The following is a 15378-nucleotide window of genomic DNA, read 5'->3' as shown; positions in this document are numbered from 1 at the left end:
GAGGTGATAAAATGAGCAAATATCACCATTTTGACCTTGATATTGCAACAGTATTGTAGGAGTGACTTTTGGTGCTTTCACAAAATATTAAACCAGTTAGATTTTTTGAGAAATAATCATTAGTAAACAAGTACATTATGCTGAAAGGTTATTCTTGAATTTTTGACCTATGACACCAAAACTGAAAATGCCTACCTCAACTTTCATGTTAGGCAGCTGAATATTTATACTCCACCACACTGATCTGACACCCTAGTCATTATTTTCAGATAAAGACGTCTATACACAAAGTCTATAATGAGCCTGCTATAACTACCCAGCTCTAAATAAAGTATTTAAAATGAGCTCCACAGCTGCATTAAAATGCTGCTTGCATGTTGATGCATCACATCCTAATTCAATGTTAAAAGTGGTGCTCTAACATAATATTTAATATAATACAAGTGACAGGGGTCATTCTTCTGCATAACTTTTTACTTTTGATGCATTAAGTGAAATTTGATGTTAATAGAGATCTTTACGAGCATAACTTTGAAGGCAAGACTTTTACTTGTAATAGTGTGGTGTAAATATGTGAGTGTTTCTTTTTCCAGTTTCTTTGGTGTGTAACAATCATTTTATCATTGATAATATTTTAATCATTATTAGACATTTTTTAAATTAAAAAACATTTTTTATGAAAAAGTTACAAAATATGCATGCATGGAAGCAAACCAGTCCTTTAAATCAGTGTTAATACTCAGATATATAATACACACTTCTTTTTTGGACATCTGTGATGATTGTCTTTCAACTACATAAAAAAAAATCATTGCACTGTTTTGTTTTCTTGTGTTGTCCATTACTCAATCTGACATGCAGCAGCAGAGGCCAGAGATTCAAAATGCAACTTGATGTAATCATTAACCCTGGAGACTATTTTCACACCTTATTTCCAGGTAAAGTATAAATTACACATTGCAGCAGATTGCTAAAACCTTTGGATTCCCCAAAACACTGAGGACATGCAGTGTCCTCAATAATTACAGCCCTCAACATGTTAGAATTACACTAATAGTGTAACACAGGCCCATAGATATTTCCAGCTTTTATAAATACTGAGGTCATGAGTCCAAGCCCCCTCAATGGATTTTTCAGATCTTATTTCATCCACTTAATCTTGTTAATTATGATTTTATTTTCAGACATTGACGTCTAAAAGCGATTTCAAAGCATTATCCACAATCAAGGAAACAACATACTGGTGGGAAAAGTAACAAACCCTTTATTTTATTTTATTTAATTTGATCAAATCAACCCATTAAACTCCACAATGGGTGACATTTAAATCATTGAATGTAAATGCCCACAATAACATGGCCTCAGTGTCCTATTCGGTTGTTATAGACTTTTAGAGAACCAGTGATCCAAGCTGAGTCTTGTGGCTCTAATGTGTACTGAGGAAAGAAAATCATTCAGCTTTGATGTCTTTATTTAATTGGGTTTTATATACTATTAAATACAAACTGAGCAGCCTATTGTAAATACTTCTTTCAGATTCCATTTCCTCCTAAAATAGGTCCAATAAACCGGTGTGGAAATTTACAGTATTATAGATTTGGGGCCAATACACTATTTATAGTCAGTAAAAAGAGTGCAGCTGATGTAGATGTAGATTGGATGTCAGGTTAACCTGAGATCTTGCCAACCTTTGTCATCATCTGAAAGGAATGTCATCTAAAAATGCTGACATCAAACACTGAGTGGTTCACCGCGAGATGAGTCAACACTCATACCATTGTTAGTCCAAGACTGAGCAGCAAAATCACTGTATGCCTCTTTTTCAGTCCAATAATCTTATGTAATCTGATCCAAAAATACATGAATACATCTACTGATCATTTAAGCAGGCAGTTATATAAATACTGTCCTAGACATAAAAGGCTCTTTTAGTCTCTCAGTCTCCACCAGCACAGAGGACACACAATCAGTATCCTCACATGTGTGTGGTGGAAGTGAGTTTGTTGCACCCAGCAAATATTTTCATTGTAATTAATATATTTTAAATATTTAATAAGAGTTCAGTTCAGATCATTGTTATCCAACTGGAGTATTTAGAGTAATTAATTTTCATCAAAGCAGCATAAAAGCTTAAAAGATGAACACAATAAAAACACAATGACAGGAAAAGTCCCCTGGTCATCTAAATATTTAGAAACCTTTTCCAGTGGGAGAGTTTGTTTTGGGTGGAATGGTTTATTAATGAAAATGCCCTGAAGTTGCTGATGTAGCGTTTAATAATTAAATATTTTACTGTTAACTGTAATTAACAGGAAATAGTGGATACTTTTCACATAATTCTACCTAAACCTTGCAGCTCAGGGTTCAGCTAATCTCTGATGTCAGTCAGCTTTAAAGAACATAAACCGGTGGTTCTGTGACGGTGATTCTGACCTTGGCCAGGATCCTTTTAAAGGTGATAAGAGTATATTCTTTTACTGTTAAGTTTCATTTCATCATTTAGATCAAATGGTTTAGACATTCATTTTAATGGTCTAATGGTGCGGTAAGGATACTTCAACAGTTTCAGGGCTGGCGCTCCATAAAACCTGTAATGAAACCTGCCTTATGGAGCTGCTAACTAACTCATAACCATTTTAAATGGAGTGTTTTAGTGTCCCGTGGACTATATGCAGCTTCTTTTCCCTGCAAAGGATAGAATTCTTATGGAAGCACTGAATCCTTATAATCTGTTGCCATTTTTAGAAAATACATCCCAATATTTATATAGATAGATCATCAGCACAAATTGTTGTCCTCTGACAGCATAGTTCTCTCAAACTTTGGTGGTGATCTTTGCATGTTTACACAAATACTGGTTGTAATTCTAGACCACAAGAATTACAAAATCCTACACCGAATGGATTTCTCTTTTAATATTGATAAATAAAATCCAAAAGTTACATTATCCAGGCTTATGCTTGTATTTAATGACAAAGAGTAATCATTTGTATTTACTCAAAGACAGATATGAACAGCATAAACCACCCATGATGTGTTTTGTTGACATCCGTTTAATCAACAAACCATTTCCTTTGGGAAAGATGAAAACTGGAGAACACAACAAATACCGAAGTGGTGATGATCCATCATTACTCTGGTAGAGACTGCCCCCTTGTGGCTGCTTGTGTAATGTTTTCAGAGCAGAGGTCTATGAATTCTTTACAGTACTGTTTGTAAAAAATAATATTAACAATAACAATGAAAATCAGAATAAAGAAAGAGTTTCATTATTGAGAACATTAATCTACTGTTTCTCATGTAATTTTTTATTTGGATTTCTCGACACATTTTCCATATCAACACAAGACCCGCAATCTTAAAAGCAAAGCAAAGAATACAGAAAAACAAAATAAAACATGCAACACATATTTACTCCATGTAAACACAAAAGCTCAATCTCAGTATCTTCATATCAATTTAACCCTGAATTGGGCAAGCACATATAAATATTTTGAAAATGTATCTAGGCATAAGTGACACAGTTTTCTGATTTTCTTTTCAAAATACGACCTTTAGTTTTCAGTTTGTATCCTGTAGCTCACATGATACATTGCCAATTTGTTAACAAAACAAACAAAAACAGTGGAAGAACTGAACAATAGTCATTAACATATATTTGGAATACAGGAAACAAATCTTTTAATACTGCCATCTTCCCTGTAGTTCTGTCACACTAGCAAAATCCTATCTGGTGGCAAAACTTCATCTGACTTCATCATTCTCTTTCTTGAATTGTAGAAACTGCTGAGTGAAATGAACTGAAAACATTTAAGATTAAAATGAAGAGTAATCAATACTTCACACCTTCATGTTATTGTTTATCTGTAGAGCACAGGCCAAAACATAAGTATATCTGTGAGTGATTATCAGTATTTCATACCCTTATCTGGGCAATGTATCCTCCATCATGCCACTGAGTTCTTGACAAATCTGGTGACCATACCAGTCCTACATATTGACAAATAATTCAAATAAATAAACTGAACCATACAAAAAAATTGTTTCTCAAAGCTTTCAGAAATGCATCTGACCTTACTGCTGTCACATTTTCACCTAAATAAAGCAATGCCAGTGTATTAAATATGAATGTGCCCTGTATTATGCCAGTTTATGGCCTTAAAATCATGTGTATCATGGCGCACCTGTAGGTCAGGGGGTAGAGTGTTCTGTTAACGTTAGCTGTGGTCTCTAGCTCCTTATTTCCATTTGTCAAAATGTCCTTGAGCAAGATACTTAAGTATAAATAGCTCCTGATGTGTGCGAATAGGAAAAAAATGTGAGTCCTTTGGACAAAAGCCTCTTACAAATGAATATAAGTTTAACCATCATGGCGTTTTACTACTGGCCACCAGAGGTCTCTCCTCTCACTTTGTACTTGGTCAGATATCCCGAGGAAGTCAACACTTCTCCATTCATTTTAAACATTCTTAAATATTCTGCATATTTAATTAAAAACAAAAAGTCGTCTTGTGTTTTCTCAACATCTTCCGCACCTGTCAGACCTGCGCTGAGGACATCCAGTTCACCTTGCCCTGAACACCAACTGTGTTCAGGGAGATTTCCTTTATAGCACAGCACATGAAATATTGAACAGGAGTGTGGTCTCCAGGGAACAGGAATTACTTCAGTATGCAGCTTGCATCACATTAGCAGACTTGTGATTTATACTGATCCTCTAATCAGGAGGATATCACATAATTGCTTTGTCTTGGCTCCGTGTTTGCTTCCCGCTAGGTAATTCTTGCAAATTTTTGTCTTGATAATTTAGTCCTATCTGGTATGATGGCTTTCCAAATCTCGAGAGGGTTTTCTGTGCAGAGTGTTGGGAGCGAATGGGAGTGAGTCAGATTAGTGATGTCCTGAAGGGTTCTTTGGAGTTGGTAAAACTGTCATGCTTCACTTCAGTTTATATTCCATTTCTTTTACGTTTTTTTTTTTATTATTTGAGACTTACTGGACGTATACAGTAACCAACTCAAACATGACACAAGTGCTTTTTCTTGATCACTTGATACATGTTAACACATCATAAGGGTGTGTATTCATCTGACAAGTGCTGATCCTTTCTTTCTTTAATCCTTTCTGTCTGTAACATCTGTGATCAGACCTATGTGCTTCAGAGGCACCACTCTTTGACTTTGAACTCTGTTTGTGCTTTCTGTGTCATCCCCTTTCATTCATTATGTATGGTGTAATGTATTATGTCAGAGGCTGTTGCATTTTGTGCAGCTTCCCGCTTGATAATACTGTGGAAAACTGCAACCGAGTGAAGGTCAGATTCTTCAGTTTGGTGTTAAAAAATGGAAAATAGAGGCAATTGTGATTCAATACAGAGCCACCTAGTGGTGCACTTCATATTGGCACAACTAGATATCCCAAATTTGGAAATGCAATTATATTTTGGACTTTTGGTAAAAATAATATTTTTAGACTTATTTTCATTCTTCATTGGATTTTAATGTTTGTCCTTGCTGCAACAATTTCCCGCTGAATAAATAAAGCTCCATCTCATTTTATCTTGAATGAATTAATAAATTAAAAAATAGAGAACCAGATGATCTTTCAGTTTAGAAGGACACAATTCTCTAGCTGTACGTTTTGCATTTTAATGTTTGTCCTTCCTGCATTTTCATTGGTTTGTTGGTTTAACTGGCAAGTCTGTTCATTGATATTTTTAAACTTGCCTCTTTATTGATATTTTATGTGTACTCTACACTGTTTATTTTATACTATAATTTGCACTTATTATAGTTGCACAGTTTCATACTTTGTACTGCAACTGCACAACAATTACCCTCAGAATAAATAAAGTTCAGTCTGATCTTAACTTTCTTATCTTGTATTTATAGTAGGGCTGCAACTATTATTTTCATTATCGATTAACCTGACGATAATTTTCACAATTAATTGTTAATTTATCGTTAATTAAAAAAAAGAGAAAGGGAGAGAGAGAAATTCTTATCACAATTGGATTATTATAGTCCAACCAACAGTCCACTCTTACTCTTACAGGAGAAAGGAAAGCAGCAGATGCTTACAAATGTTTGACATTTCTGCTTGAAAATTATTAACGATTAATCTTCTATTGAAAATCACATTGCTCAAACTGGGCCACCTCTGTTATGTGTTATGACTTAACCCTCTGAATCTTTACATTGGCGTTACATCACTGAAAAGGGGACGTGCCTGCTCTTCTACTTGGCAATGTAGATGATGTATTATTCATAAAAAATACTCATGATCATCGTGAATACATCAGGCCCACAAACTGTTTCTGAAATTTGAATAAAAATGCATATATCCGCTGTTCTGGAAAACCTAATTAAAACGCAAAAAACTTGATTTTACTAAAGACCGTTAGGGTAAGGATTCCTCCTCAGAATGAAAATAGCCACCATGTGTTTGGTCATGTGACCACGCTACGTGCGCAGGGCGACGTGCGTGACGTAGCGTTGTAGGCTCTGCTGCTAGTTTCCTCTTCAACCAAACACTCAACTGATAATTGTGTGATAAAAACTGGAAGTCAGCCGGTGGGCGAGGGGCTATTTATTCAGAAAAAGCACACGAAGCCGGCGGCCTTCGTCGTTGTAAACAAACCCGCTCGTCTCCGAACTGAAACGGCTCTTATTGGCGAAGAGGACGGCGAAAGAAATCCTGCTTTTAAAGCCACCAAAGATTGGTTTTTATTTAGCAGTGGCTGTCGAAAGGCGGGGAATACGAAGCGACGTGTAGTCAAATCCATTAAATTTTGGACTCACTGAAGCAAAAACGGGATTATTACAAAGCCAGTTCGTGCTGCTGTGACTGGTCAGCGATAGTACATGGATTATCTGGTAAGTAAATGAAGAGAAATGCTGTGGTAACGCGTATTTCCATCAGACACTGGTCCTGCTGTCTGGTTTCTTGTCACTTGAACTGCTAATCAGACAGTCAAGTCTCTCAGGTGTGTGACTATCAACGTTTAGGTGTACTACCGGTTGTTTTATGCTAATATGTGTCACCTCCAGCCTGCAGCTTTCCCCTGTCAGTGCTGTGTGAACTCAGTCAAACTGGTTGACCCAGACCCCGATCTGTTTACATGTGAAACACGATAACTAGCCACATAGCTACACCCTTGAAGTATTGTTAGCTATGTGATGTCGCATGAGGATGGTTTTCTACATCAAACTCACTGTTGCAGCTGGAGATTAAGCTGCACTGTGTTGGAAAAGGAAGTCAAGATGTCATCTGAAGTGAGACACTGTATAGCTGTACTGGTTTGAGATGTTAGTGCTGCAATTCAAATAGCACCAGTCAAATGCTGGAAAAATAGCAGGTAGATTTGCTTCACTCACCAGTCAAAAAAGCAATGTTGATCTATTGAGTGGCAGGTAAAATGTGAACATTAACTAACCATTTGGCTGATGGACAAAAAAGTTAATTATGCACCCTGGTCCCCTGTATATATTTGTAATACTTGTAGTGTCAGACAGATATACTGGTTGGTTGATATTATCAGCCCGATATTGGTCTAGTATGTGCTAGGAGAACTTTTATTAACAGAAATAATGCAGATTGCTTTTATTTTTTATTTTTATATTTGGCATTTATATTTTATCAGTTTTCTGAATTCAAGTTTAATATATATATGTGCTATTTGTATGTTTTTTATAGTTATAGTTGCTCATAATTTGTGTCTACTTGCACCCGGGTATTAATAAGAACATTTTCACACTTGACCCCATTATTTTAGCTATAAAGGGCACCAGATTCACTGTTTATAAGAAGTTGCTTTAGATTATTGGTTAAGTAGAGTCCCACCCTTGTTATTATTTTCAGTTGCAGTTTGGTTAGGTTTAGGCAACAAAACTACTTGGTTAGGTTATGAAACAAATCTATTTGGCTATGTTTAGGCAGCAAAACTCCTTGGTTAAAGTTAGAGAAAGATCATTGTTTGTCTCTACCATGTGGGTAGAGCCACCTTGGCTATTTACACCTTGGCTGCAAATAGCATTGCTGGTTATGGACACCTGGGTGCTTATTTCTGCTGTGCTAGGCTATATACACCTGGGTGTAAACAGCCACATTGGGAATTCCAGCTCGGGTGCAAATATCTGCCTACATCTGCTTTCTTAAAATGCTAGTTAAATTTTACTGTTTTAGTTAATCAGTAAAAATCCAGTATCAATTGGGCCCTAAATACTTGTGACCAAAAACAATTATTACAGTCCAGACCAGTGTGCCAGCTTTGGCCTGGGTCTAGGAGATTATGGTTTTTGGGCCTTTGCCCACATTGTAGGGATGGGATGGGTGCTACTGAAAAAGTGCAACAATAGAGAGGAAGCCGTAACTGACGGCTTTCCCTGGGAATTCATAAAGTCAGAGGAAGAATAGTACACAGAGACAATGTCCAGTCATTTCACAAGGGGGGCAGAGTGACAGTGTGAGTTGCAGAGGAACTTGCCCACCCAGTGTTATCTACTTGTTTATAATGGGCCTCCCAAGATGTGGGACCTAAAAGGAACTTTGAACTTCTGCTCCGTTTCTTGAGTCAAGATTACAAAGTCCTTTCTGGCAACTGGCACTAGAATGGTTGTGTTACACTTAATACAAACTGATTTATGTTGAGCTCGTCAGTGGCCTCTGGCCTGGGAGTAACAAATCTTGTAAAGAGGCAGAGAGGGGTGCATTTCGGTTTACATTAGCTAGTCTGTAATCTCAGTTAGATGTTATTGGAAAGGTTTTGGTATTCATGATAAACATAAGAGAGACTGTTTTCAAAAGGAGCATACACTCATGACATGAAATGATAGGAATTAATTTCACCCTCAGCTGTCTTGTTTTTCTCCTGGCAAAAGTGCAATAGCCTACAAATACTATATATGGTGAATTTTGGCTGTGTTTAATCTTTGCATGCATTCTGTGAGGAGAAAAAAATCTATCTTACTTGCTAGAGGATTTAAGACTTTCTGTGACAAACATTTTTTTGTGGAAAGCACAGCTGTAACTCTGCGGACTGTTGGAGCTGAGTGCTTGGCTGTCCTCTGAGGTCAGGCACTCAATAGGCGCAGGGCCTCCTTTCCTGCTGTGAAACACTGGAGACCTGGCACAAAACCCAGGCCAAAACTATGTCTCTATCTTTCCTATAAATCAATAGGAACGTGTCACTAAACCTTTGATAAATTTCACTAGTCTTACACATACTTTTAGGTAAGGTTTTAGCTCAGGTAAGGCCTGAAAGACTATTTGGGACAAACAGGAATGGAAGCACATAATTATTGCACAGTGCTGTGTAATAACTGGTTTGAATTATGACTGTAGCAGACCTGGTCAATGGTGTATTTTGTTTCAACTGGGAGCTGGAGCATAGTAAAGGACTGTACCCCTCTATGGTCAGCAGCATAGCGTTAAAAAAGACCACACAAACGGCAGTAGTGACAGAGGAATTTGGTGCTGGCTGTTGCCATGATACAACCTTACCAAATTACAAGTTCACTGTGTGACCAACTCTTGCACCCTAACTTGGTGCAAACTTCACCAGACAGGACACATTGAGTGTGTTGTGAAGTATGTGAGAAAACCAAACTGTGTTGTATTGATAATGTCTAAAACCAATACAAGAACATGCAGCATTATTGTCCTGAGGTTAGCAGACACCACTTTTGTAAATAGAGACCCTTTCTTTGTCCATTATTGCTTAAGATGCAATGATTGCACAGTCATATTTATTCTATGTCTATATTCTATTCTGTGTTATTTGTGCTCAGTAATGGCTGTAGGCAGCTTCACAGCCAGTAGGCTTTTTCTTCAATCTTACACAACATTTGCCTTTGTTGAAGAGATGACTAGCTAGTTATTTCCGCTACACATGAATGACTAAACCCTTAGGTGGACTGACATTCAGGTCATTTTTTGTAGCTCTGCCCTAAAGGAAGTAAAACACATTCTGTTGAAAAAGACTCAGTTTTGTCTCGTGCAGAACAACCAATATGGTTTTTGTGGAATTCAAGTTATGACAAAGATTCAGTGGTTCGAGGCACTGACCTAAAAACTATATTTTTATTGATGGGTGTGACAGATAACTGAATAGAGCTTCCTCTGTTAATGATGTAGACCACACCTCCACTCACCCAGCTGACCTGCTCAGGCAGAGAAGACAGGAGGAAAATATACAGAAGAGGAAAAACTTGTCAAATTTTAAAACTCCAGCAAGCAAGTGTTGTTAGAAATGATGATTATTTATCTAATTATGTCCTTGCCTCTTGATTTCAGTTCAATAATTGCAATGAGTATTTTGTTTTGATTGTCTTGCTAAACATGTGAAATATAGTTCACCATGAAATACTGGATCTGTATTGGTCTTGGCATTACACATTATATTCAGATTGAAGAGTAACCCATTTGGTATTTTATCTTCTGTTGTGAACGCATGCAAGTGAATGAATAACGTTTGGTTTAACAGTGACTAGTTTCAGGGCAAATGCAGGCCAACAGACCTTTTTCATGGCAGCCATATTGATAGGAAATGGTAGGGTAACACACTGGTATTACCAGTGATGTACTCTTGCATAGCTAGATCTATCTCCACAGCACTCAGCGCTGGAGAAAGGAGCAGGTCTACACGTTGATATTCTGTTATAGAGGAAAAAGCGCCCTGCCCTGTTTTTATTTCTCAGGATGCTGTGACCAGTTTCCCTGCAAAATAGCATTGGGGGAAACTTGTTTTGGTGGAACATTTGCGCATGGGGAGGTGAACCCTGGCATTAAAATTTCTAATTCCTTCCATAAGAAAATGTAATATCTGCCAGCTTGTTTACATTTGTAATGTTAGCAATCCAGGTTGTAATTTGCCATTTTCAGTATTTTTCTGGAGGGGCTTTGGAAATGTAGCGGATGCTACCTGAAACCAAGCAACCACTGGCAGGCCTTATACCCACAGTGTACATCCGGTGAGTCAGATTACCAATGATGGTAATTAAAGTTCTTTTCCATGAAGTGTAGTAGAGCCTTTCCAGTGAGCTGACATCCATAATAGCAGCACCCTGACTCTGTTTGACTGAGAATGTAACGGAACCATAGTACACCTGTGTTTACCCAACTGTTCCATGTCAAAATGGCTGCTCTAAAAAAGTTCTATAGCTAAAGCTTTTTCTAGTCTAGATGATGTATATAAGCCACATTATGCTGTAACTACACCTCACAATTTGAATTTACAGTTCCAGACTTGCTGTGCACATTACTAGCTGGCTAATTAGTACATTTTTTGTTGATCTCGTAAACCCTATATGTACTCCATATTTCTGAAAAAACATTTTAGTCAGAAGTTATACTTCAGGCATCAAGTGACAAGGCAGTTATTCAGCTGTCATTACTATTAATAGTCTTGTCAGGCCAAAGTGGCTCACCAAACACCTGTTTTCAGTGAGTTTTAAACTATCACCCAAACAACCTGCCACCTGTTTGCCTTGTGCCTGTTGTGTGTTGTGGGTAGTGGTGCCTCCTGCTCTCTTTTTTGTAGTTGTTATATGTAAATTGGAATAGCATTAAAGCATTAACTTTTAAAATGTGACCTGGTTTGGCATTATGGTGGAACAAGTAAAATGCCATATTAAACTATTTTGGAAATCAGTTACTGCTGTTTCATTGTTTAATGCTGGTTTCAGCCTCTCAAATATGGAGATTCCCTGCTTTCTCATTTTATTGCCATATTAAATAGAATATCTTTAGGTTTTTGACTGATAAGAAGGACATTTAAAGACATCAACTTGGACATCAAATATTGACATTTTATACTGTTAAGCTCTATTGAATAAAATGTAAGCTTGGAAAGTGCTATTGTTTAGCATGAAAAAGAAACAGCATAATTATCATCAACCAGACCAGATGTTAGTTATCCGTATTATATATCAGAATAATAATTTGTCCCCCGTCTTTGTAAACTCTATTTAATTGATGAATATAAGAGGGAATTTTAAGGACATCTGTACTTCTCCAATATTGGACAAGACAGTGTTGAAAATCTTAAAGCATCAAAATTGCAGTATGTGTACTCATCATTTTTTAGAATTCAGAATAATTTGGTACAAAACACCCAACCTCAAAGCTTTAATCTGCAGTTTGTGAAGCAGACACACACCCAAGATGAGTAAACATGCTAAAGATGATGACTTGAAATGTGAGATCTCCTCTGATGATTGCTTTCATTATGATGAAAGCATTTTAGTACTTGATGCCACTAGCTTACTAGAGTTAAGAGCTAATGTAGATGTTTATGTTGTGCTACAGATGTCTAGCGGCATTTTGCAGTAAAATGTTACCTAACAATTGTTTTCATTATCGGTAAATCTGTTGGCCATTATATCAGTAATTGATTAGCTGTTTGGTCCATAAAATGCCAGGAAATTGTGAAAAATGTTGATCATAGTTTCCCAAAGCCCAAAGTGATGTCTTCAAATGTCTTGTTTTGTCCACAGCTCAGATATATTCAGTTTACTGCCACAGAAATCTAAAGAAAACAGAATATTCACATTTGCATTTTTGGACATTGTTTCTTAAAAAATGACTCAAGACGATTATTTGATTATCAAAATAACTGACAATTATTAAAGACTTGACAACTAATTGGTTAATCAACTAATTGTTGCAGTTCTAGTTACAATTAGTTTTTTAAAGTTTTTTTAAATATATTTTTGCCTTTATTTGATAACAGACGGTAGAGAGGCAGACAGAAAATGAGAAGAAAGAGAGGGACATGACATGCTTGTTGCATGTAGCTATGTGGTACACCTTAGCCACCTTAACCATTTATCTATCAGGACACCCCATTGTTTATCCGGTTAGCACTAAGATCACAGCTCTGAAAATTAATTGCATGCATGTTTTTTGGCTGACAAACTGTATATTGGAGCAGAGCTGCTGTCCAAGGACACACAGCAAGCTATAGCAGACATCTCTCTGTTGAACACTGAGGAGAGGAAACTGATGGGAGGTTCTTGGCAGCATGTGAATCTAGCTTATTAGCCAATGGTATACAAGGCTGGTGTTACTTTTCCTCTCAGTTGTGCCCTCTATCTGACCGTGTTCCACACCTCGCTGGTGCTGGCAGAGGTCTCCGCCAAGCTCCTTTCAGAGGCAAACAAAAATGACCTATTGTATGCAGATAAGAGCACCGGCAGTCTTACAAAATCTCTCAGCAATGTGCATGCTTTTTATATGTGGATGGATTTTAGGCTAATCATTTACTTCATCCATCAGTGAGAGCAGGTTCGCTCAGGTTTCAGTTGTATGGCTGTAGATTGATATTTACCTAAAGTCTGGTCAAGTTGGCCCCAGCTTCTTAAACCCGTCCTTTTATTTAAAGTGCATAGCCTCCAGCTGTAATGTGAAATACCTTTCAGAGCACAACAGAATTCCTGAAGCCCCATCCCTGATTTTAACCTGCCAGCAGCATGTCAGCCAGGTTTTTGTGTCTGCTGGCCAGCAGCTTATTGCAGTGATTCCCTTGTGTCTGTGGAGAGTGCTAGTGAGTCAGCATCTTCAGGCTTCAACAACATCAATGTTACTGTTGGAGATCAGGGAATATTTATGGGATTTCATAATGCCATGATCATGATCAAACATAGGCACTTTGTGTTCCCTTTATATTGGCATCCACATAAGTTGATGGACCATTGCACTAAAGAGGCATTAGTGAACTGTTATCATGTTTTTTTTTTATTGCATTTCATTTCCTTTACTTTGTCTCAGGCCATAACCAGTCCCATTACTTTTCCTTAGCAGAAAAACAAATATAGAGGACATAGATAGGTGGAAGGATCGTTGTCAGTGAATTATTATTCTACTTTTATTGTAGTTGAGTTGTAAGATGGGTCTATAAAATGCAGTTTGCAGAGCGTTATCAATGACCAAAAGCTTTCATAGGAAAGCATCTTGCTGGCCTACAGGCAGACTGAATTAACTACTGTAGAACTAGCATATTATATGCTGAGGAACTTTGTATTATAAAGGCATCTACTGTACAAATTGCAATATATGACACGGAAAGGCTTTTCTAACTTTTGTAAGTTTTTTTGATAGATAGAGAAAGAAAGTGATGTGGCAAATAATGTGGGTTGGATTTTGACCCAGCAACTCTTAATGCATGAGCCAGTGAAGCATGCATGTATGTGAAGCAGTATGTTCAGACAGATTTTTGTCAGCAAAAATCACCTAGAATCTGAAAATTTTAATTGTGATTTGGGTTACTGTCATGCATTCCAAAATTAGACACATCTGATTTTTGAATTTTATTTACATTTTCTTTTTTTGTTTTAAATGCGACCTCAGTGTGAACAGTCACATCCAAATTCACGTCACTCACTGGCCTGAAGTGTCTTTCCACAAGAATCTTGTGGAGAGGTGCTGACAGATAAAGTTGAAAGTAGTCCTTGACATCCTGAGATTTTGTATGAAATCTGTTTCACTGCTCCTGGCTCTGGCTTCGCATCCACACCTCTGTATTGTATCTTTAATGAATGTTTAATTCTATAGAGCACTTAACGATGCACTGGATTGAGGAATGACACACATTATATTAAATAATTGGTGATCTTGATCAGTCTTTTTTTACCTACCCATAGAACCAGACTGGATAGAACAACATGCTCTGTCTGGGCTAATGTTTTCTCGCAGCTATTTAGTATGGAGTCGTAAAATGTTAAGTAGAGCTGTGTTTTAGTGCAGTAAAAACAGTGACAGTGGTCTTTGGGGCTATTGTACTGGGACTTTTGGCCATGTCGAGTCAAACCATGCCACGCTGATTTGTATTTCCACCAAGCTGCTCGTGAGTCGCACCTGAGATAAAGCTACTCTTTGAATCACAGCAATGCCAAACTAGGTGGAATCCGAACTAGGGCGGTAACCAGTAATTATGTCTTATGTGTATTATCTCTGATTTGCGAAGGTCAAAGTGACATCCAGAACCCAAAGATATTCAGTTTACTGTCATACAGGACTAAAGAAACAACAAAATCTTCACATTTTAGAAGTTAAAATCAGAGAATTTGGATACTTTTATTAAAAAAATGACTCAAAATGATTATTTGATTGCCAAAATAGTTGGCAATTAATTACATAGCTGACAATTACTTGACTAATTTTTGAACCTCTAATCCAAACATGAATCAGTTGTCATAGGCACCAGTTCAAATTTCTGTGTTGCAGACAGCAGCATGTTTGCACTGCTCAAAAATTGAATCAATTTGACTTCTATGCTACTTGTTGCACATGTAACCATAGTTGTCCTATAGCTTTATTGCATTATAGTTGAACACTCAATATTATAGCTGCAGAATATCAGTAGCAACTATTACTAGACAG

The 15378-nt window shown here is 37.1% G+C and overlaps 1 protein-coding gene across 1 annotated transcript in view; it reads left to right on the top strand.

Annotated features, from left to right (window-relative positions):
- The first annotated feature begins 6493 nt into the window (after positions 1–6493).
- Positions 6494–15378, top strand: part of arl15a (ADP-ribosylation factor-like 15a) — a 123873-nt gene continuing 114988 nt past the window's right edge. Inside the window, exon 1 of the mRNA XM_084728616.1 lies at positions 6494–6875. Within this exon, the coding sequence (XP_084584742.1) occupies positions 6864–6875 (12 nt within the window). The 5' untranslated portion in view covers positions 6494–6863. The remainder of the gene's footprint in view (positions 6876–15378) is intronic.

Source organism: Lutjanus erythropterus, chromosome 10, assembly GCF_056507025.1.
Source record: "Lutjanus erythropterus isolate fLutEry1 chromosome 10, fLutEry1.hap2, whole genome shotgun sequence".
In the NCBI taxonomy this organism is placed as follows: Eukaryota; Metazoa; Chordata; class Actinopteri; order Lutjaniformes; family Lutjanidae; genus Lutjanus; species Lutjanus erythropterus.
Note: the sequence above shows the minus strand (reverse complement) of the source record. Positions and strands in the feature narration are given on the sequence as shown.